Below are 18943 nucleotides of genomic sequence, written 5' to 3'. Positions count from 1 at the left end.
CGCTCGCCTTTTTAAAATAAAATAAATTGATCGGCAGTGATCGAATCAATACGATCCAGTTTGCGAAATCGTTTTCCACGCCCATTTCTAATAATAAATTACGTCGCTGAAAAATCCACGACTAGATAGGAATCTGTCAACGTTCGAATCCTTTCTATACATTACCTCACATTACCGCATTTCATCTTCGGACATATTAGTATAAGATTTATTCCGAATATAATGTTATTGAACCTCGTACATGCATATTTATATGTGCATATGTACATACATATGTACTAGATGCGCCAACTTCAACCTGTTTTATTTCCCATCTTCGATTTAACCTTCGTCCACTTTAAAAAAAAAATCACTATCAATCTTTTTCCATTCATACCTGCAATGTGGTGTCTCCAGTTATATTTTTCACTTTCGAAACTCTCGCTTTTTGTATTTACGTATATTTTACTTTGTAAATCTTATATTTTCCTAGCCGTATTAAGAGCTTTTTAAAACATTCCTTTGTCCCATTGCTAATTCAACATTTTTGGCGATACTTCTCATCCACATACCCATCTTTCAACCACTTTTCATTGTATCATAATACAATAAAATTTAACGTGTATTTCAGTGTCTAAAAAGTTGCGCCCGGGGCAAAATCTAGAATTTGACGCTCTATAAAACAAATATTTAAAATAATAATGTATGTAAACTATGACTAACTAAACAAATTAATAAAAGCAATTTTTAATACACCGCAAATAGATTACGATAATGCATATATAATTACAAAGTTTTTTATAATAAAATTTATTTTGCGTTCAAATAGGCTAAGATGTGACGGTTACTGGAATACTTCATATGGTATCTTCATATTTTTAAAATAATCTATTAGTTAATAACTAATGGAATGACTTCTAAATGGTGCATTTTTATTTTTATTTTTATTGAACGGAGAGAACAATCTCTTCGCATTTATAATTTCTCTTCAAAATTTAGGAATTCATCGTATTCATTTAAAATTTAAATTCAATTTGACGACTCAGCCCCCCCCCCCCCCTGCACGACGTATTAATAATAATTTTATATTTCTAAAATAAGATAAAATATGCAAATAGAAAACTACTTCTTTCAATGAAAATCGATGTATGTAGCATGACATAATTAAAAAAATCATACCTTGTACATATGTACATATGTATGTATGTGCACAATTAATGAAAAAAAAGCTTGTAAAAAGTGACTGCCAAGTTCGCATGTATGTACATATGTATTGTAGAAAATATTTCAATGACACAAAATCCAAGGTGGTATTCACCTGCAATTATGTACAACACAATAAAGTCTTATCTTAACTATCGCTTATATGTATGTATGTATGTATGTTTGTGTGTATGTATTTATATTTTGAATTAAAAAGTACATGCTAAACGAACAAGTTAATATGTATATTTGGAGCGAAGACTGGAATGGTGTTAACCATAAAAACGGAGATGATCTTGAACGCATCGAATGACTCGCCGGAAGGTATGCCGCATAAGCGCTCACGTAATAAAATTTTTTGCGCCGCGCAGATGCACCGGATCATTAATTTAGTTGCAGGTTTGTGACAGCCCTGGAAATTGCAACCGACAACCGATGTAGTGGCCCAGTTAGCAGGGCCGGTTACAATGTGTTATTATATTTATTCAGTGGGGTATTATGTGAGCGTTGCGCCATACAGCAGTCGGGCCACCTAGCCAAGACCTTCGCCAGGCCAAACCAACCGCCTTTTCGGCGTGGAAAGAGAAAGTGCATATTGTTGCTATCCGTAATAGGAGCAGATCACTCGCTGATCCGAAAATTTCTTTCCAATGATCCATATTCATCACCCTACTAAACTTCATCCCTTAAAAAAATAAATTATAAAAAAAGTTATCCTCGATCGTGGTGAGGCTGTGAAAAAAAGTTTGATTGGGGCAAGTTTTTGTATGCTTAATGACAGCGTGGTCAAGGTGAGGTTTTTGTGAACGCCCTGTACTTTTCACACGCGACCAAAACTTGCTCTAGAAATTCGCCAATTCACAGCCTCCCCGGTGCCCCCTTGCCCCGAGGGCAGAGCCTCCTCCGGTGAGCACCTGGCCCACGCTATAAAAGGCTTGCGATCATATCCCAAAAGCATCATTTGCTTGTGATCTTTAATCCAACAAACAACAATGGCATTCAAGGTACAAGCGCACACGAGCTTTTTAAATTTATACCATTTAAATTTAAAAAGGATATTCTAACCTCATTTTTTATTTTTCAGTTCGTAGTCCTCTGCGCCGTTCTGGCCACAGCCAGAGCTGGTCTCCTCGCTGCTCCAGGAGTAGCTCACTATTCAGCTGCCCCAGCTGTATCTTCAGTATACTCTTCAGTAGCTGCCCCAGCTGTCTATGGTGCTTCTTATGGCGCCCCAGCTGTCTATGGTGCTTCTTATGGCGCCCAAGCCGTCCACTCTTACGCTCCAGGACCAGTTGTAACTAAAGCCGTTGCTCCTGCCTACGCCTCTTATGCTGCACCAGCCGTAGCTTCCTACGCCGCTGCTCCAGTAGCTCACTACTCAGCCGCTCCAGTAGCTCACTACTCAGCTGGTCCAGTAGCCCACTACTCAGCTGCCCCAGCAGTCTCCTCAGTCTACTCTTCCGTAGCTGCTCCCGTCTACGCCAAGGCCGCCTATGCTGCCCCAGTCATCGCCAAGGCCGCTTATGCTGCTCCCGCTTATGCTGCTTCCGCCTATGCTGCTCCAGCTTATGCTGCTTCCGCCTATGGTGCTCCCGCATATGCTTCATATGCTTCTCCAGCTCTCTCATACGCCAATGATCATCATGCCATCGGACACTCCCAAGAAAACACCGTCCGTTCTTTGGATGGAAACTCCGCTGTATCCCACTACTCCAAAGCCGTAGACACCGCATACTCCAGCGTACGCAAATACGACACCCGTATCACCAACGACGCTAAAGTTGCCGTAGCCGCTCCCGTCGTAGCTTCTTATGCTCATGCTGCTCCAGTAGCCACCTATGCTCATGCTGCTCCAGTAGCCACCTATGCTCATTCCGCCTATGCTGCCCCAGCTGTAGCTTCTTATGCTCATGCCGCCCCAGTTGCCTACGCCGCCCCTGCCGTAGCTTCTTACGGTCATGCTGCTCCAATCATCAAGTCCGCCGTAGGTGTCGCCTACTCTCCAGCTTCCGTCGTATCCCACGCCACCTACTCTTCCGGCTTGGGAGTCAACTACGGATGGTAATTCTCCTGTTTTCAACCCCTCTCCACAATTCTGCAATACTTCCCCTCGTCGTCTTGTACGACTTCAAATAAAGAATACGTACTATCTGAGACCTACAAAGAACTGAACTACGAACTAGAATGTAATTAATTTAATATTTATTTAAAATTACTGTCATTCGATTTAAATTATATTTATTTTTTATTTATGTTTAAATAAATTAGATAAATATAAGGAAACCTGCCAATTTTTAATTCTTAACCTTTGCTATAAATATTTGCATATGTTTATATATGTACATACACACCTACATACATATAATGAAAAAATATGAACTTTTTTCGAATTATATCAACTAAAATATGAAGAAATCCAAGTATTGTCAAAAATAAATTTATATACACTTACATGCAAGTAAATTAAAGTTAAATATAAATATATTCACATATGTAATATGGTTGTTACTTTAAAAGTTATGTAATGTAAGCATAATATACTACATACATACATACATATATATGTATGTATGTTACAGTGAAAGCAAATTTCAAATGAAAATATATTTTTACTAGTGAAAATATATTTTAGCCAATTCAAGCAGTGAAAATGTATCAAACAACGAATTTAAAACGTTTAACTCTAAAAATTTAACCCCAACACCCCAATCTTAAATATAGGGCCAACCCTTACTTAACCTAACCTATCCTAACCCTTAAATAATACCAACCCTAACAATCTAATATTAAATGAATAAAACCAACCCTGAAAATGTAACTGGTTATGATTTCACTGAAATGTCAGTAAAAATATATATTCACTTGAAATATAATTTCACTGTGATATATACATACATATATACATGAATATATATATATATATATATATATATATATATATATATATATATATATATACATGTGTACATACAATAAATAAATATTATAAATAATCATACAAAATCAGAAACAGATTATTTAAAAAAAAATGGGATAAAAATTAATTTTAAAATATCTATAATATAATAAAAACAGTTAACTGATGAAAACTAATTCAAACTAGATACACACATTTCGATTTGATTGATTTTTTAGAATTATTAAAATCACCCAATTTTTTTAATGTGTACTTTAATTAATAAGTATTTCGGATATTTATTAATCGGATATTTAATGATGAATTAATAGTGCACGAATTTAAAACTCCATCTATTAGAAACGCGTCAAAATACTATCTAAATTAATTATGAAAATTATTCAATCGATTTTGAATACATTAAGTGCGGCCTCGTATGTTTGCATAAATATTAAACGGTAATTAAAAAAGCTGCATAGCAACAAATATTTATAAACTTGCAATTTGCAAACTGAAAAAAATTTTGAATTAGTCAAAATTATGCTAAAAGTCATATTAATAATTGAATTGTGAACAATCCAATTACGGAATCACCGTCAAATTCATAATTCATAAAGAGAAATTATTAAAATATTGAACGACTCCAACGCGAATTTACAATCAAATTAATCAGCATAGATTACTAAGTGGATCAACGACTACTGATTTACTTGCTTTTTTTTCTAATAATATATTTACATACATATGTATGTACATGTTTTACAATTTTATTAAACTATCATGTATTCAACTGAAGACAACGATTGCGTCAGTTTTATTATTTTTTTTATGAGAAAGTCCTGTCACTTTTTTTTACTTTTAAGTTAAGTTGTTTATTTATTAAGTTTTTAAATGTTGTAACGCTTTGTAACATTCACATGAACAAGATTTTTAGGTTGTCCTAGCACCGCCCGAAGCGTTTAAAACTTGCCATAGTATCCATTCTGTCTATATAGTGCAACCATAGTAGTACATTTCGCATACTTGCTTACATGGAAGTAAAGTTGCATAAGTATGCAGACATAAAATGAAGTCAGCGATGAAAAAATCATTCGACTTTTAATTTAAACATTAAAATACTTGATATCCACTAAAGTTTACATTTCTAAGAAGTGGGTTGATTTTTTTGCCGAAAACCTTACCGAGGTGAATTATAGCTTTTCTATAATGTAGAACAAATTTCAACACTTGATAGACAACATGCGAAATCCAAATATTTAACAGTCCATTGTTAACATTTATTCAACTTGATGCATTCGATTGTGCTGTATTTACATAACTTTAAATGAAACAAAATTCGGACTAAAAGCAAGACACGAATCTAAACATCTAAAAGCACGACACGAATATTATATTTAATATACTTATAAAAATAATACGCATGTACATATATGTATGTACAAAAAGGATATATTATTACTAATTTATTTTATCAAATTTTTCGATTTTTTTTTTTTTTTATTTTAAATCAAATCTTCATCATCATTGCAAAAATATGTATAATTGTCAGACTATTTAACGAAGTCTTCTCCAACATTATTTCCTTCTATGGACTACATATGTATGTATTTATGTACATTCATACGGAGCATTTTTTTCATTCAAAGGTTTTCTATACCAATTTCAATATTATTCTTATGTATTTCTCATTTTTTCTGAACCACCTGACAGTTTTGACATATTTTCAATACATCTATTTATTTAAGAATACTTATGAGAGAGGGCAAAGCCGATGGATCTAAGGGATTTGTTAATATTATATTACAAATATACAAAAATCATAAAAGATGAAAAAAATCCAAAATAAAATATAAAATTAAAATTACAAAAAATATAATAAGAATAAACCGAAAATGAAGAACAATAAAAACCCATTAATTTTTAGGGAATCATCAAGTTAATTTTTAAAGAGGTATGCGGCACATGTCATTTTTTGGTAGTTTTGCACATAAAAAAAACTACCACGCCTAATCTATACCGTCGCAATCATTATCAAAACTCACCCCTGGAGTGCTTTCGGTGATATTTTATCCCATATTTGAAGAAATGTAGGAAAAACTGGTCGAAATAATAAATTCTGGAACACAGCTGGAAACCACGAGCACATCCCTTGCCACACTTTTCAGTGTGTTCTTTTCATAATTTGTTTGGTAGACTATTGCAAATTTTAACCATTCTGTTTGAAAAGAAGGATTATTTTGTGGTAAATATATTTTTAGAGTCTGAGATTGACCTCTCAATTGAGTATTTTTGCTAAACGTAAGGAGGTTAATCATTGGACAATTGTACAGACTTCAATTAGATCACCTCTCATTCTACTAGTCTTCAAAATGAACAGATTAATTATTTTCAATCTCATAGACTAGTGGTTAGCATATCTTACTAAGGTCACTGTGGTTATGAGTTCGAGTCACATTGCTTGCTGCTGGCCAGACCTTGGTTTGTAACCAAGTCGGTCGTTTCTTATCTATTTTTCTGATTTTCATTGAATTCAAAATTGGCTTTACCTACCCATTTATCTCGCGAAATCTTGAGTTATTGTTATATCTCAGGATTCACTGGGTTTCTCTCCATAGGTGTCTCTGTGGATGTTTATTGTATAAATTCGTATTGTTGTATAAAAATGTTTATTAATCCTATTGTATACGATGTCTGACCATAGATGTCATGTATGGTTTCAAATTATGTAATGATTATGTATTAAAATATATATAATTTCTTGATGTCTATAGTACACTCGTTGCATTGGAGCGATCTGTAATGACGAGTGTACATTGATTATTTGATTAAAATATAAAAAAAATATCGTATGAAACTGGATTAAGTTCGGAAGGCATTTTTATAATTATTCATTGGACCATTTTTATACATACGTACAATGTCCTTACATGCATGTACGTATGTATGTAATATATGCCAAAATTAATATTTATTGAAAAATTCATCAGTTTAAATGTTTTTTTGTATCTTATTTTTTGGTTTTGCTTTATGTTCTATCTATTAATTTATATATTTTTTTGTTTTCTCCCTCTCTTGTTTTATTATGTAGGCCATTGTGGCACATTTGGTTCTTCGTGTAATGCCACAATGGTCCAAAACTTTTAAATTAATCATTGTTTATCATGGTGCCATTACGGGTTTTGCTCCGAGGTGACACCTATGGCCAAATTTTATATAAATTTATAACATTATTATTATAAATGTGAAATTATATTTAAATAATGGTAACAAACAAGGACAGGTTGCTTATTTGTTTGGAACCGTTTCAATAATGAAATCAGATAAATTGGCAAACTCTGATGGGAAACGATCGTCCTGGAGTCACATATATCCAAGATCTGGCCAGCACCACTGGGTCTGGGTTTGAACCCATGAACTAACGACTGGACTTTTTGGATGGTATTTAAGAGGCTATTTTTTATTATTATTTATTCAACCAATCATGCACACTGTTCTTACAGATTTCTCTAACGCAACGAGTGTGCTATACAGATTACGTATTATTTATTGACTATTGAAACAGGTATACACCCATTAATTGAACACAACCTGTATTATCAAACGAATAACAGGCACAAGACAAATTTTAGTAGTATTTTCAAATCAGTGAAAATCGAGATGCTGAATAGCTCGAGTTTTTGAGAAAGGGATAGAACAGAGCTGCCAATTTTGGAGCCGTTTCAATGAAATCAGATAAGTTGCCAAACTCTGAAAGAAAACGATCGAGTCGCATATCCTAGGTCTGGCCAGCAGAATACGGGATAGAACCTGTAACCACACAATTTAAAGCATTGTGCTGATAGCACTTTAGGAATTTTTAAAACTATTTTTACTTGCTATTTTAATAATTTTCAATTTTCTAACGTTTCATTAAAGCTTAATTTCAATAATTTCGTAATTATTTATTATATTAATTTGAAGATATCGTAAGCACCGTATATATACATAGATTTATTGTAAAATACAGAGGCTCAATATCATATTATTTCAAATAAAAATAGAACTTTCGTTAATTGATTAGCCAAAAGTGATTTTTAAGCTTACCAATTCAATACCAACGAATACAAAAAACGTTATTAGAAACAATGCACATACATTGATGTAATTTGCGTCCCCATCCGTAACAAATTTCCAAGAGAGTAATTAAAGCATTTTCACACAAATACAATTAGAAATCAATAGGTAGCTTTAGCAATTTGAGTCTCTGAAAGTAAAAAAAAAAAAAAACTAAAATATCGTAATAGGTCGTGTCAATGGATGATGCGACACGGTCATAGAACCGTTCCAAAAGACCGAAAATGAATTATGCATTGTCTACCGTTGTCGCAAATGCTCCTCTCCACAATGACTACCACGAAAGTGATAAATCATCATCAACACACGCGGATAAAAGCGAAGAGAAGGTGAATGAAATGCGGTCAATGCGCGGCAGAGTGCGCCCGCAAACTACCGAAGAAAAGAGCGTTAAGATGTTAAGGTCCAAGGATCTACATAACGACAACAACCTAATTATATTAAAATAATGAAGGTGGTTACGAGAAAAAATGCGAAAAACGAAATAAGCCGGCAATAGCGCAAAAAAACCGCCCTTGGTGACCTGAGGCGTTGTTTTCTCAAACAATCTAATTCACAGATATCCAGTGAAGAATGAGCGTGTATTTAATTATAAATATTATGCAGCCAACACTCGACTTTATATTCATTGACAAAACCAATAATGAATGAAAGCTAACTAATAAAAATTCGAATGTGACCAACCCACGACTTTATCTATGTATTTGCGGAATATAAGAAGGTTACAAAACAAAAGTCAATAATAAAACATACGTACACGTTCTCACATACCGCCTATTTAGCATTTCGATACAAATTGAGAGCAAATGTAGGGAAACATACATAAAGTAATCAAAAATTGTTTTAAAAAAAATTACTTCTTCTGGTTTACGAATTCTGACAAAAACCTTATCAACTCTAAGTTAGTACATAAATAAAACAAATAAAGAGGAAAAAATCACACTTACGAAACCGTAAACCATTAACATTAAAGAGTGATTTTTTTTTATTTTCATCACATCAATACAAAGATTATACTTGATTTTTTTCATAAAGAGCACACACATCTTTAAAGAATCGAAAAAAATAGTGGAAGAAAAATCAAACAAGGTTAAACTGCCATTTCCAGTTGACGGATGCTCACCAAATGTTATATATAGCTTGGTATTAAGATTGAACTTCTAGATATGCAATTTCAGTTCAATAAACCAAAAGGTTTATGAGAAAAACATAAAAAGCCTCGACTCTCTAGTATAAAAGTACTACTTTCAGTTTAGGAAAAAATATTTTAAAAATATTGAGGTATCAAATTTATAATTTCTATTACATGTAAAAAAATTTCAGGCTAATTTGGCTAGCGGTTCCGGTTTAGGAGATAGTTGGATTCAAAAATATAAAAAAGGGGACACTTACAAACATATAAGGTGAGGTACCATTTCCTGTCAACTCAAAAATTCGAAAAAAATGTACGTCGTATCGATAAGAATTTCAGTAACCGATACTAAGTTTCAGTTCGATAGGACGAACGGTGTTCATAAAATCTCCAAAATACACACAGACACACACACACACATTTTTTCTAAATCATGAAAACGTGGTCAGTGATCAATTCTGAGTTCGAATTTTCGCATGATCACAAAACTTCACCTATTGTTACTACGTACATAGATAAAGTAAAAAAATATTATATAAGCAAATATTGTAGTAATCTTTATATGGTTTTGCTTAACATTGAGATAATACATATTAATGTCGAACGAACCATTTAATCAATATTTAACCATTGATCAAACACACGACATGTTTTTAGTAGGTGTGTACGCTGGCTCGTTTTCACTAATGGTCGTGTAAAAAAATATTTTGCTTGCTAAAAAAATCGGCGAATTTAAATATGTGCTCTTCAAAAGTGATATAAATAAATGACGTTTTTAAAAAGGCGTTTAATTCTGCTCAAATGACATACATAAATTTTTCGACGGTCATTTTCAGTTTCCTATGGCGCAATATTTTATTTACGACATGGTTGAAGCGCAAAAATATTGGAGAAAAATATATATAACTACTTAATTACTACGCCTGTCACAATCGACAGTCGCTTCATACAATTATTATAATATTTAAAATTAACTTTTATCGGTTGGAGAAAGTAAAAATTTTGCTGTATCAATAGCACAAAATTATGACTGCTAATATAATCAAAGAAAATTTACATCAACAACGCATTATATTAAATAATAAAAAATTCATTCAAAATCTTATATCTACAATTAGGTCACGTTGATATTGTATTACATATATGTATAAACTCATTTATTTATTTTTTTGTTTAATTTTCCGGTCAAAAATCTTATACAAAACTTACATTATCATTGCGTGTCGTACACGTAATGTATTGCAAGATAATTGCGAATTTTCAGGGTCGATTTCCTTTCGCATGTTGTTATTCTTTTGACGACACTAAAATGCGTAACCGATATGGCCGTTTAACGGTCTCATTATGGCCAACTCAAGAGCAGTAAAATATAATGAAAAACAGCACATCAGATGCAGTAGTCGCATTTTTTGACAAAAAAGTAAAAGTGTTGCAGTCAGAGCAGGTGGTTTACTGAATTGACACTAGCAGGGCTTTTCATTCGAATTTTCCGACAATAATATATGAAATTTCAAATTTTTACATTTTGGAATCAAATTAAATATACATTTCTAGATTTTCGCTTAAAAATATTATAGCTAAAATCAAAGAAATCGATAGCATTTGAACAATTTCCTTTATGTAGCATTAGATCTTTTTTTTCTACTTACATACATACATAAATGACGATGATCATTTACATCTTTAAATTATAAAATTAAACATATCGAAATTAATATGCTTGCAATATTATAAAGGCTAATGAAAAAAATATTTATTATTTAAGATAAATTATGATAAATGTATAGGTTTTAATCGACGGGTAATCCGGACGAAATCATAAACGAAAAAAATTTGCATATTACAACTTATTTATTTATTGGAAATTTATGTTTGAATACTATATACATATATATATGTATATAACATTATATACTCAAATACATAAGTATACACTAGAAAATATAATCTTATTACATAGAAAATCATAAAATCGCCTCATGTTGAAACTCTGTAGATTTGATATTTTCCTGATTTCTAATACTGTTATTTAATATAATATTTCAAAATTCATTACCTAAGTAATTGATTAAGTTTTAATTTCAAACCAACTGGTGTTGCCGTTGAAAATTTCCCGACATTGCTTGGCGTAACTCGAGCAGATGAAAATAGGGCAAAAACCTTCAAAGAGCTTTGACACCTTCCAAAACATACTAACTACATACTTAAAATAAAGTAAAAGTAAAAAGTAATTATTAAACAAACTTACTTGCCCAGCATTGCTCGAGCATTTTTGCATAAACGTCTTTACTGCAGGCTCCGAGCCTTACCAAAACACTTCTACGGTCTTAGTTACATAGTATACCAAATTTGATGATCCTAAGTTGAAAACTGTAGATTTGTGTGATATAATACAAAATATAAATACATTTGTGTATATATGTATATATATATATATATATATATATATATATATATATATATATATATATATATATATATATATATATATATATATACATACACACATTTATATGTACATATATATATATTAATTTTTTTATGTATGTATAATATAAAATGGATGAGTAAAAGAAATGTGATAGTTATATGATAATGCAAGCCAATATTGAAATTTAGAAGAAGCTCCTTTTAAATCGAATGCAACCGTATAACTTATTATAATAATGGGTATAACGAATCCCCAAAGAATAAAATCCAATGTAAAAAAAATAATAAATAAAAAAAATCAAAGCACTGGTGATGTATGTTGGCATAACGAGATCATCACGTGTGTTCGTAGTGGCCACTCCTCGCATTTCCTACGTCGGCCATGTGGTCCATGTGGTCCAGAATACCCCCCTACTCTGAAAACACGTGAATGTTCACCGGCCGTAGAGAGGGTAAAAACCTGTCCTATTGAATTTAGACTGTCCCGATGAATAGTATAAAAGCATCGGTGCGAGATCCACACATATCATTGTATCGTGAACTACTTTACAAAAACACACACAAGAAAATGGCATTCCAGGTAAAAACAGTAGTAGCAACGTGAACGATAACAATTTTCTCGGAAAATTTTACAAACCTCCCAATACAGTTTTCTAAACACTTTTAACAAATATAAATTCATTTTTCATATTTCACAAAACTTACATTTTCAGCAAATCTCTATACTCATATTATAACGTCAAACTAAATGAAAACTTTACTATTTTTTTTTTTTTTTTATCACCTTTCTATAATTAAATACAGTACTAAAACTCATCTTTGACAAATTATATTAAAAGGGGTAGTTTTTGCATTCTATATGATATATGTACATACAAGTTGATCGGTTATATTTTAACTATCATAAAAATTAAAAACCCCTTCAAACTTTCTGTTTGCAAAAATAATAAAATAACAATCAACCCTTCAAACCAAATCAAACCGACCCTTCAATTAAAAATGTTGTACTATATAATAGTTACAAATTAAATACATTAAAATACTCATATATGTATAAATTCTAATCTTTGGATTAAATTATGAATTTCATAGCTTTTGATTTTACAACATCTCCAATACATTTTACATTAACTCCATTGAATATGATAAAGCTTTTCATAGATAAATGAAAACGCTCTCTAAAAACATCCTAACTCTTCAATATTTATAAATTTATCTACTATACTAATATTGTTATGTCACCACATATGTACATTATTACACTCATTGTCGTTTTGGAAACCTATTTAATGCATATAAACTTTCATCGAAAACTAAAATTCATTCCTTTCATAGTACATACTTACTGTGCTAAGAATTGCCTACTAAATATTTCAAATTAAACCGTATTTCTATCTTCTTAAGCTGCATCGACTCAATAAAACGAAGAAAATTAACAAAAAAAATTGAGCTTAGGGCTCAATACTATCACTTTTCAAAAAGCTTACTCTTATATGTAGAGCAATTCAAATCCACTTACATACATATATTAACGTACGAAATCATTTCCACAGACTTTCAACAGATTATCGTTTGATAAAAACATTCCTTTTTTACTATAAATTTCTTCTTTATTGCAGATCATCGTCCTCTTGGCCGCCGTGGCTACTGCCCAGGCAGGTCTCATCTCCTCCGGCTACGGAGCAGTCCCATCCTACGGAGGCTACGCTGGTTTGGGTTCATATGGAGGCTATAGCAGCCTCGGAGGATATGGAGGATATGGTGGATATGCCGCCCCAGCCGTAGCATACTCTTCAGCTCCAGCAGTATCTTCAGTATACTCTTCGGTAGCTGCTCCCTCCTACGCAGCTCCAGCCTACGCAGCTCAAGCCTACGCTGCTCCTGCCTACGCTGCATCTTACGCTGCTCCCATCGTAGCTAAGACCGCCATCGCCGCTCCCTTGTCTTACTCTTCATACTCCTCTCCCATCGTAACCAAAGCCGCATATGCTGCCCCAGCTATCGCCTCTTATGCTGCCCCAGCTCTCGCCTCCTATGCTGCCCCAGCTATCGCATCTTATGCTGCCCCAGCTATCACCTCCTATGCTGCCCAGTCTTACGCCCCTGCCATCACCTCTTATGCTGCTCCAGCTTACAAGAGCTACGCTTCTCCACTCTTGGCCAAGAGCTATGTTGCTCCATCCCCCGTCTACTCCGCCTACTCTTCTCCCATCGTCAAATCTGCCGTAGCTTACTCACCCGCCGTCGCTGTCTCCCATGCCTCGTACTCCGGAATCGGAGCCAACTACGGATGGTAAGCGGCAATTTCATCAATGTCATTGCTACGACAACACCGAGACCAAGGTGATCCGATATATGAATGAAAAACGAATATTTTTTGTACCTTGTGTGCTGTTTTGTTGATTATTTAATTTTTGTAATTTAATTTGAAATACAAACTTTTATATTTATTTACTGTTTTTTATTCATCAAAATATGTGTATACTTTACTCTGTCATATCTCTGTCAGCATAATATCACTACATATATATGTATAATATGTACATCAGAACTTAAGAGCAGACTAATTTTTAATTGTTTCTCTCCGGTATACAAAATTCTAATACAAAATACCACTTAACTTTTAAGCCAATGTTTAAAAAGTTTAAATAAATACATTAGGCCGGAGGGAAAAACGCAAGTTTTGAATTTTCTTCGATGGCCCTAGTGGAAAACTTTTGTCGTAACAAGGAAAAATCATGGATTTTATACAATGTCCTATGCCACAAACTAATCAATTTATCTCGACAAAAATTGCATTTCTTTTTCGAGAATGGTATTGATTTTTTATAATTTAAAAAAAATAGCACTAAATAAGTCAAAAATTATTTAAGTCAAATTGGGTAGATTATCATAATGTAAATACATATGTATGTATATTTTTTTAATTAACTTTAAACAAAAATGCTTAAAATTTTCGAATGTCGTTAATGAGGATCCACTTGATTTTAAATATTAATACTTCAAAGATTATTTAAAGAAATAGAAATATAAATTTTCCGATTTCCATCTCCAGAATGTGCTCCAAATACTCTTTAGACTCAAAGACATATTAGATACATATACCTATAGACTATTTACCCAAAACAAACAGTACATAGGGCACGAAATCCTTTTAGTTTAATTCTATCTTCGTCCTTCGAACTCTTAAAAAAGTTTTTCTTTCGGGTAAATGAACTATACATACTCTTAGTACGTACAAACATATGTATAAAAGATTTGAGTAAAATTTCTTAAAAAAGCATATATGAATATTTTAGTCGAATTGTGGCATTTAAGCGTTTCTAATGTGCGGTAATGGCGTTTGAAGCTCACTAGAAAGAAGTGAATCATTATTATTCTGACATAACACCGTTTACACAAAAGCTATTGGTGTGTCTTAAGCATAAATTTGCTTTTTTTTTTAAATAAATACTCGGGCAATTTTTTTTTGCATCTTGAACAAATATACCGCCAAAACCGAATGATAAAATTTAAAATGAAGCATTTTTCACATTAAGTTTTGTTCTTATAACAACGGTACGTTACCATGGTGAAACCAATTTGTGAACTGTGTGAATGAAATGTGAAGAAAATAAAAACGTTTGTTTATCTATTATCTATACTCATACAAAAATAGATAATTGGAGTATATATATAATTTAATTTAATTTTTATATTTTACACTAGTAATTTTTGTACAAATATACATTTTTATCAAATACCCAGCACATTAAAAAATGTGTCTCTTATTATATACCACCTACATGTTTTGAAATATTTTATTGCAAAACCGTAAATTTTAGTGTTAAGTTTTATATATACATACATACATAGGTACATACATATATGCATCAAATCCTTGTAACGATAACAATAACGCTCATTTTGTAGATAACTAAAATACAATACTTATCTGGCAATATAAAAAAATCTACAATACAAAAAATTATGAATCAAAGGAATTACAAACACTATTGCTAACATACATCTAATATATAATTTCGAATGAGACTTTGTATGTATGTTAGGTTTAAAGGTTTTGGTGGGAAAATCGAAAACAAATCAAAGTTTCTATGACTACGATATCGTTGAATATTTTTTTTTTCGATTCAAATAACTTTAATAAAAAAAAATTAATATTTACTATTAGATTGTTTTGCCATGTTTAAGCTGTTTATATTACAAATACCGAGCGAAGCCGGGTAAAACCACTAGTATACAATACATTACACAATTCGCATAAATATAAAAAAAAAACTAAATATAATAGATACATGCATACATTTACATACATATCTATATATGTAAATATTCACAATAGTATCTATAAAATACTAACCAATTATCATTTATATTTTTTTGAAAAGAAATTTAGATAATTTTTATTAATAGTGGCATTAAATTTTAAAGTTTATCTTGAAAGAATGAGAATATAAATTAAACCGGAAATATGAAATTTAAGGCAAAAGAAATCTCCAATATTGACAGTATATGTACGTACATAGTATGTATGTACATATGTACTACATACATACATATATGTATGTACATATATTGCCATTGCTTGTGTAATCAATTAACACTTCCTTGGTTCCTTGGATATATGTACTTAAACATATTAAAAGTTATTGCCGAATTTCAGTATTAAAAGTTATTGCCAAATTAAATTTATTTTCATATGCACAAACTATGTACATTAATTTATTTAAAATAAATTTATTGAGTACTGAGTAGCAAACTTTATACTATGACCCTTCCTTTGTATCTAGAAGCTTTCTTTTTTTCTAAATAACTACCATAAAATGACAATTTTTGCATATTTTGCACGTTAAGCTTCTGCTTACCGTCAAGAAGGTGCCGGGTTCTATCCCTGAATGAAAATGAATTTTTCAGAGTATGCTGTTGGTCAGACCTGGATTTGTGACTCCAGGTTGATCGTTTCCTATCAGAGTTTGCCAATTTTCTCTGATTTCATTGTTGAAACGGTTCCCGGAAAAAAGAATTGGCTAAAAACCCTTCCTACCTACTATGTCACCACTATTTGAAATTTGATGGATGTACAATAAAAATTTATGTACAATTCATAGATGTCTCGTTGATTTGCGAGTTTTTTCAGTGTCTCGCAATTCAACGACTTATAATAAAAAAAATGCTGCATTTGTATTTGTAATTGGCCAGGAAGGCGCTTTGGGATTTACCTGTAAGGCCTTCCTGGTATATATGTAAAATAAAAAAATAAAATAAAATAAAATTATATAATCATTTTTGCAATGAACCTATGTACATACATGCTACTGATTAAATATTATGATAGTAATCGAATACACTAAGATTTCAAAATACCTACTAAGCACCAATTTGATGTATGAGCTTGAATTTAAAATATGTCAACAAGAAAATATATGTATAGGCAATAAAACAAATATTTCAATAAATACTGCGTACATAAAATCCTGAAAATGTAGCAACTCCCACTCATTATGCAATTACATACATAGTCGTTGTATACTTTTTTTCTATTTACGTCGAAAGAAAATCCTTAAATAGTGTTGTAATGAATGTTAAGCGATACGAAAACGACACAATTCGTGACATTAAAGCACACACTGGTCATAAATAAGGTGCGAGCATTCTGATCTCTGCAGAATTACATAATTTGCGTGGATTTTATAAGACTGTCTTTTATGTGAAGCGAGGCTGGCCGAAGAAGTCCACTGACACCAAACCGGTCGACCCGAGGAGACGGATGTGACACAATTGGTCCAATGTGCATTCTGTGACTCACAACAACATTGCATTTTGCAACAAAAGCATTGCACTTTACGTGTTACCAAAAACTGTGACTATCCACCTACCTCCTGTGTGAAACTTCTTTAGTAAAACTAGCCATAGCGTTTCTTTTAAAGGAAGAGTATGATATAACGGTCTGATATTTTCAATTTATTTTTTTGTTTTACATCTGTATTTCAAAACAGAAGAAATATTTTCCCTGGTTGGGCATCTTTACTAATTACAATACCCAGAGACTAAGTTGAGGGGGAAGAAAGAAAAGGTTGCGATTTTTCGTGATTACTTTACTTCTAAATATACATATTTGAAATTATTTATTTTATAAAATATTTGACGTCATCTATGTATACTATCAAGAACTACACATTATATTTGTATGTGTATGCAAAATTGTAAAGTTATTACCTGTTATCGAGAGATGTCATTATTTAAACAAGAATTGTAAATAGGTTTTTGAGCTCTTTTTTTCCTATTATGCTGTACATTGACATTAGAATAATATAATTCTATGATAAATAACAAAATTAAATTAAAATAGATATAATATGTATGTATTGTGAACATAATTTAGTAATAATAAAAAGCATTTCAATCAAAAAAATAAATTATTTAAACAAAACAAATGTTTCTTAATAAATTATTCAAATAGATTAATATTTAATTTAATCTATTTGAATATAATTCTTAATATATAATTTCGAAAGAGACTTCGTATGTTTGTTTGGTTCGTAGAATCCGTGACGTCATCGAACAAATCGAAGTTTCTATGCCAACGATATTGATATTTCGGTTCAAATAAATTTAATAATAAGCCATTTGTTTAAACGTTTTATATTACAAACACTGAGCGAAGCCGGGTAAAACTGCTAGTATAATATATTTTAAAGCATTCAATTTTCATATAAGCATCGCAAAAATTCCTATTGAATATTTCTTCGATTTAACAGTTGAATATTTCTTCGTTCGTAAGGACATTTAATTTCAATTTAACCCCCCCCCCCCCCCCCCCCCGAAATCGTATTTGACAATTTCCGAAATCGTATTTGATAATTTGATTTAAGTAATCTTTTTTATATTATTCACATTTTACAAAAGATTGAGGCGCTTTTTGAGATTTATATACATGGTACTCCCTTTCTTTTTTCGAGTTTATTTAGTTTAATTATTACAATACTAGTGTTGTACCCAATGAAATATCATCGCATGGGTGTTGGCATATTAAGTCATTAAATAAAAAAAATTAAAAGAAATGTGTCGGTCCTGTGTTCGATCCACACGCGGTCGGATTTTTTTCAAATACCCTTTAATAAGTCTAAACATCTCCGGCCTGGAGAGCAATTTCGATTTTTTTCCTCCGGATTATTTATTTTATATTTAAT

At 31.8% G+C, this 18943-nt stretch overlaps 2 protein-coding genes across 2 annotated transcripts; both read left to right on the top strand.

The window, feature by feature from the left end:
• Positions 1–2174: 2174 nt before the first annotated feature.
• LOC143917285 (uncharacterized) lies at positions 2175–3247 on the top strand. The gene is made up of 3 exons (XM_077438767.1): positions 2175–2186; positions 2267–2426; positions 2529–3247. The coding sequence occupies exons 1-3, from the start codon at positions 2175–2177 to the stop codon at positions 3245–3247; spliced, it is 891 nt and encodes a 296-aa protein (XP_077294893.1).
• Positions 3248–12250: 9003 nt separating this feature from the next.
• On the top strand, positions 12251–14202 carry LOC143916535 (uncharacterized). Its single transcript, XM_077437676.1, has 2 exons — positions 12251–12333; positions 13373–14202. The coding sequence occupies exons 1-2, from the start codon at positions 12322–12324 to the stop codon at positions 14048–14050; spliced, it is 690 nt and encodes a 229-aa protein (XP_077293802.1). The 5' UTR covers positions 12251–12321; the 3' UTR covers positions 14051–14202.
• Positions 14203–18943: the final 4741 nt, after the last annotated feature.

The sequence above is a fragment of the Arctopsyche grandis genome, chromosome 9 (genome assembly GCF_051622035.1).
Source record: "Arctopsyche grandis isolate Sample6627 chromosome 9, ASM5162203v2, whole genome shotgun sequence".
Lineage (NCBI taxonomy): Eukaryota > Metazoa > Arthropoda > Insecta > Trichoptera > Hydropsychidae > Arctopsyche > Arctopsyche grandis.
The sequence above is the reverse complement of the archived record's forward strand: the minus strand, read 5'-3'. Positions and strand labels throughout refer to the sequence as shown.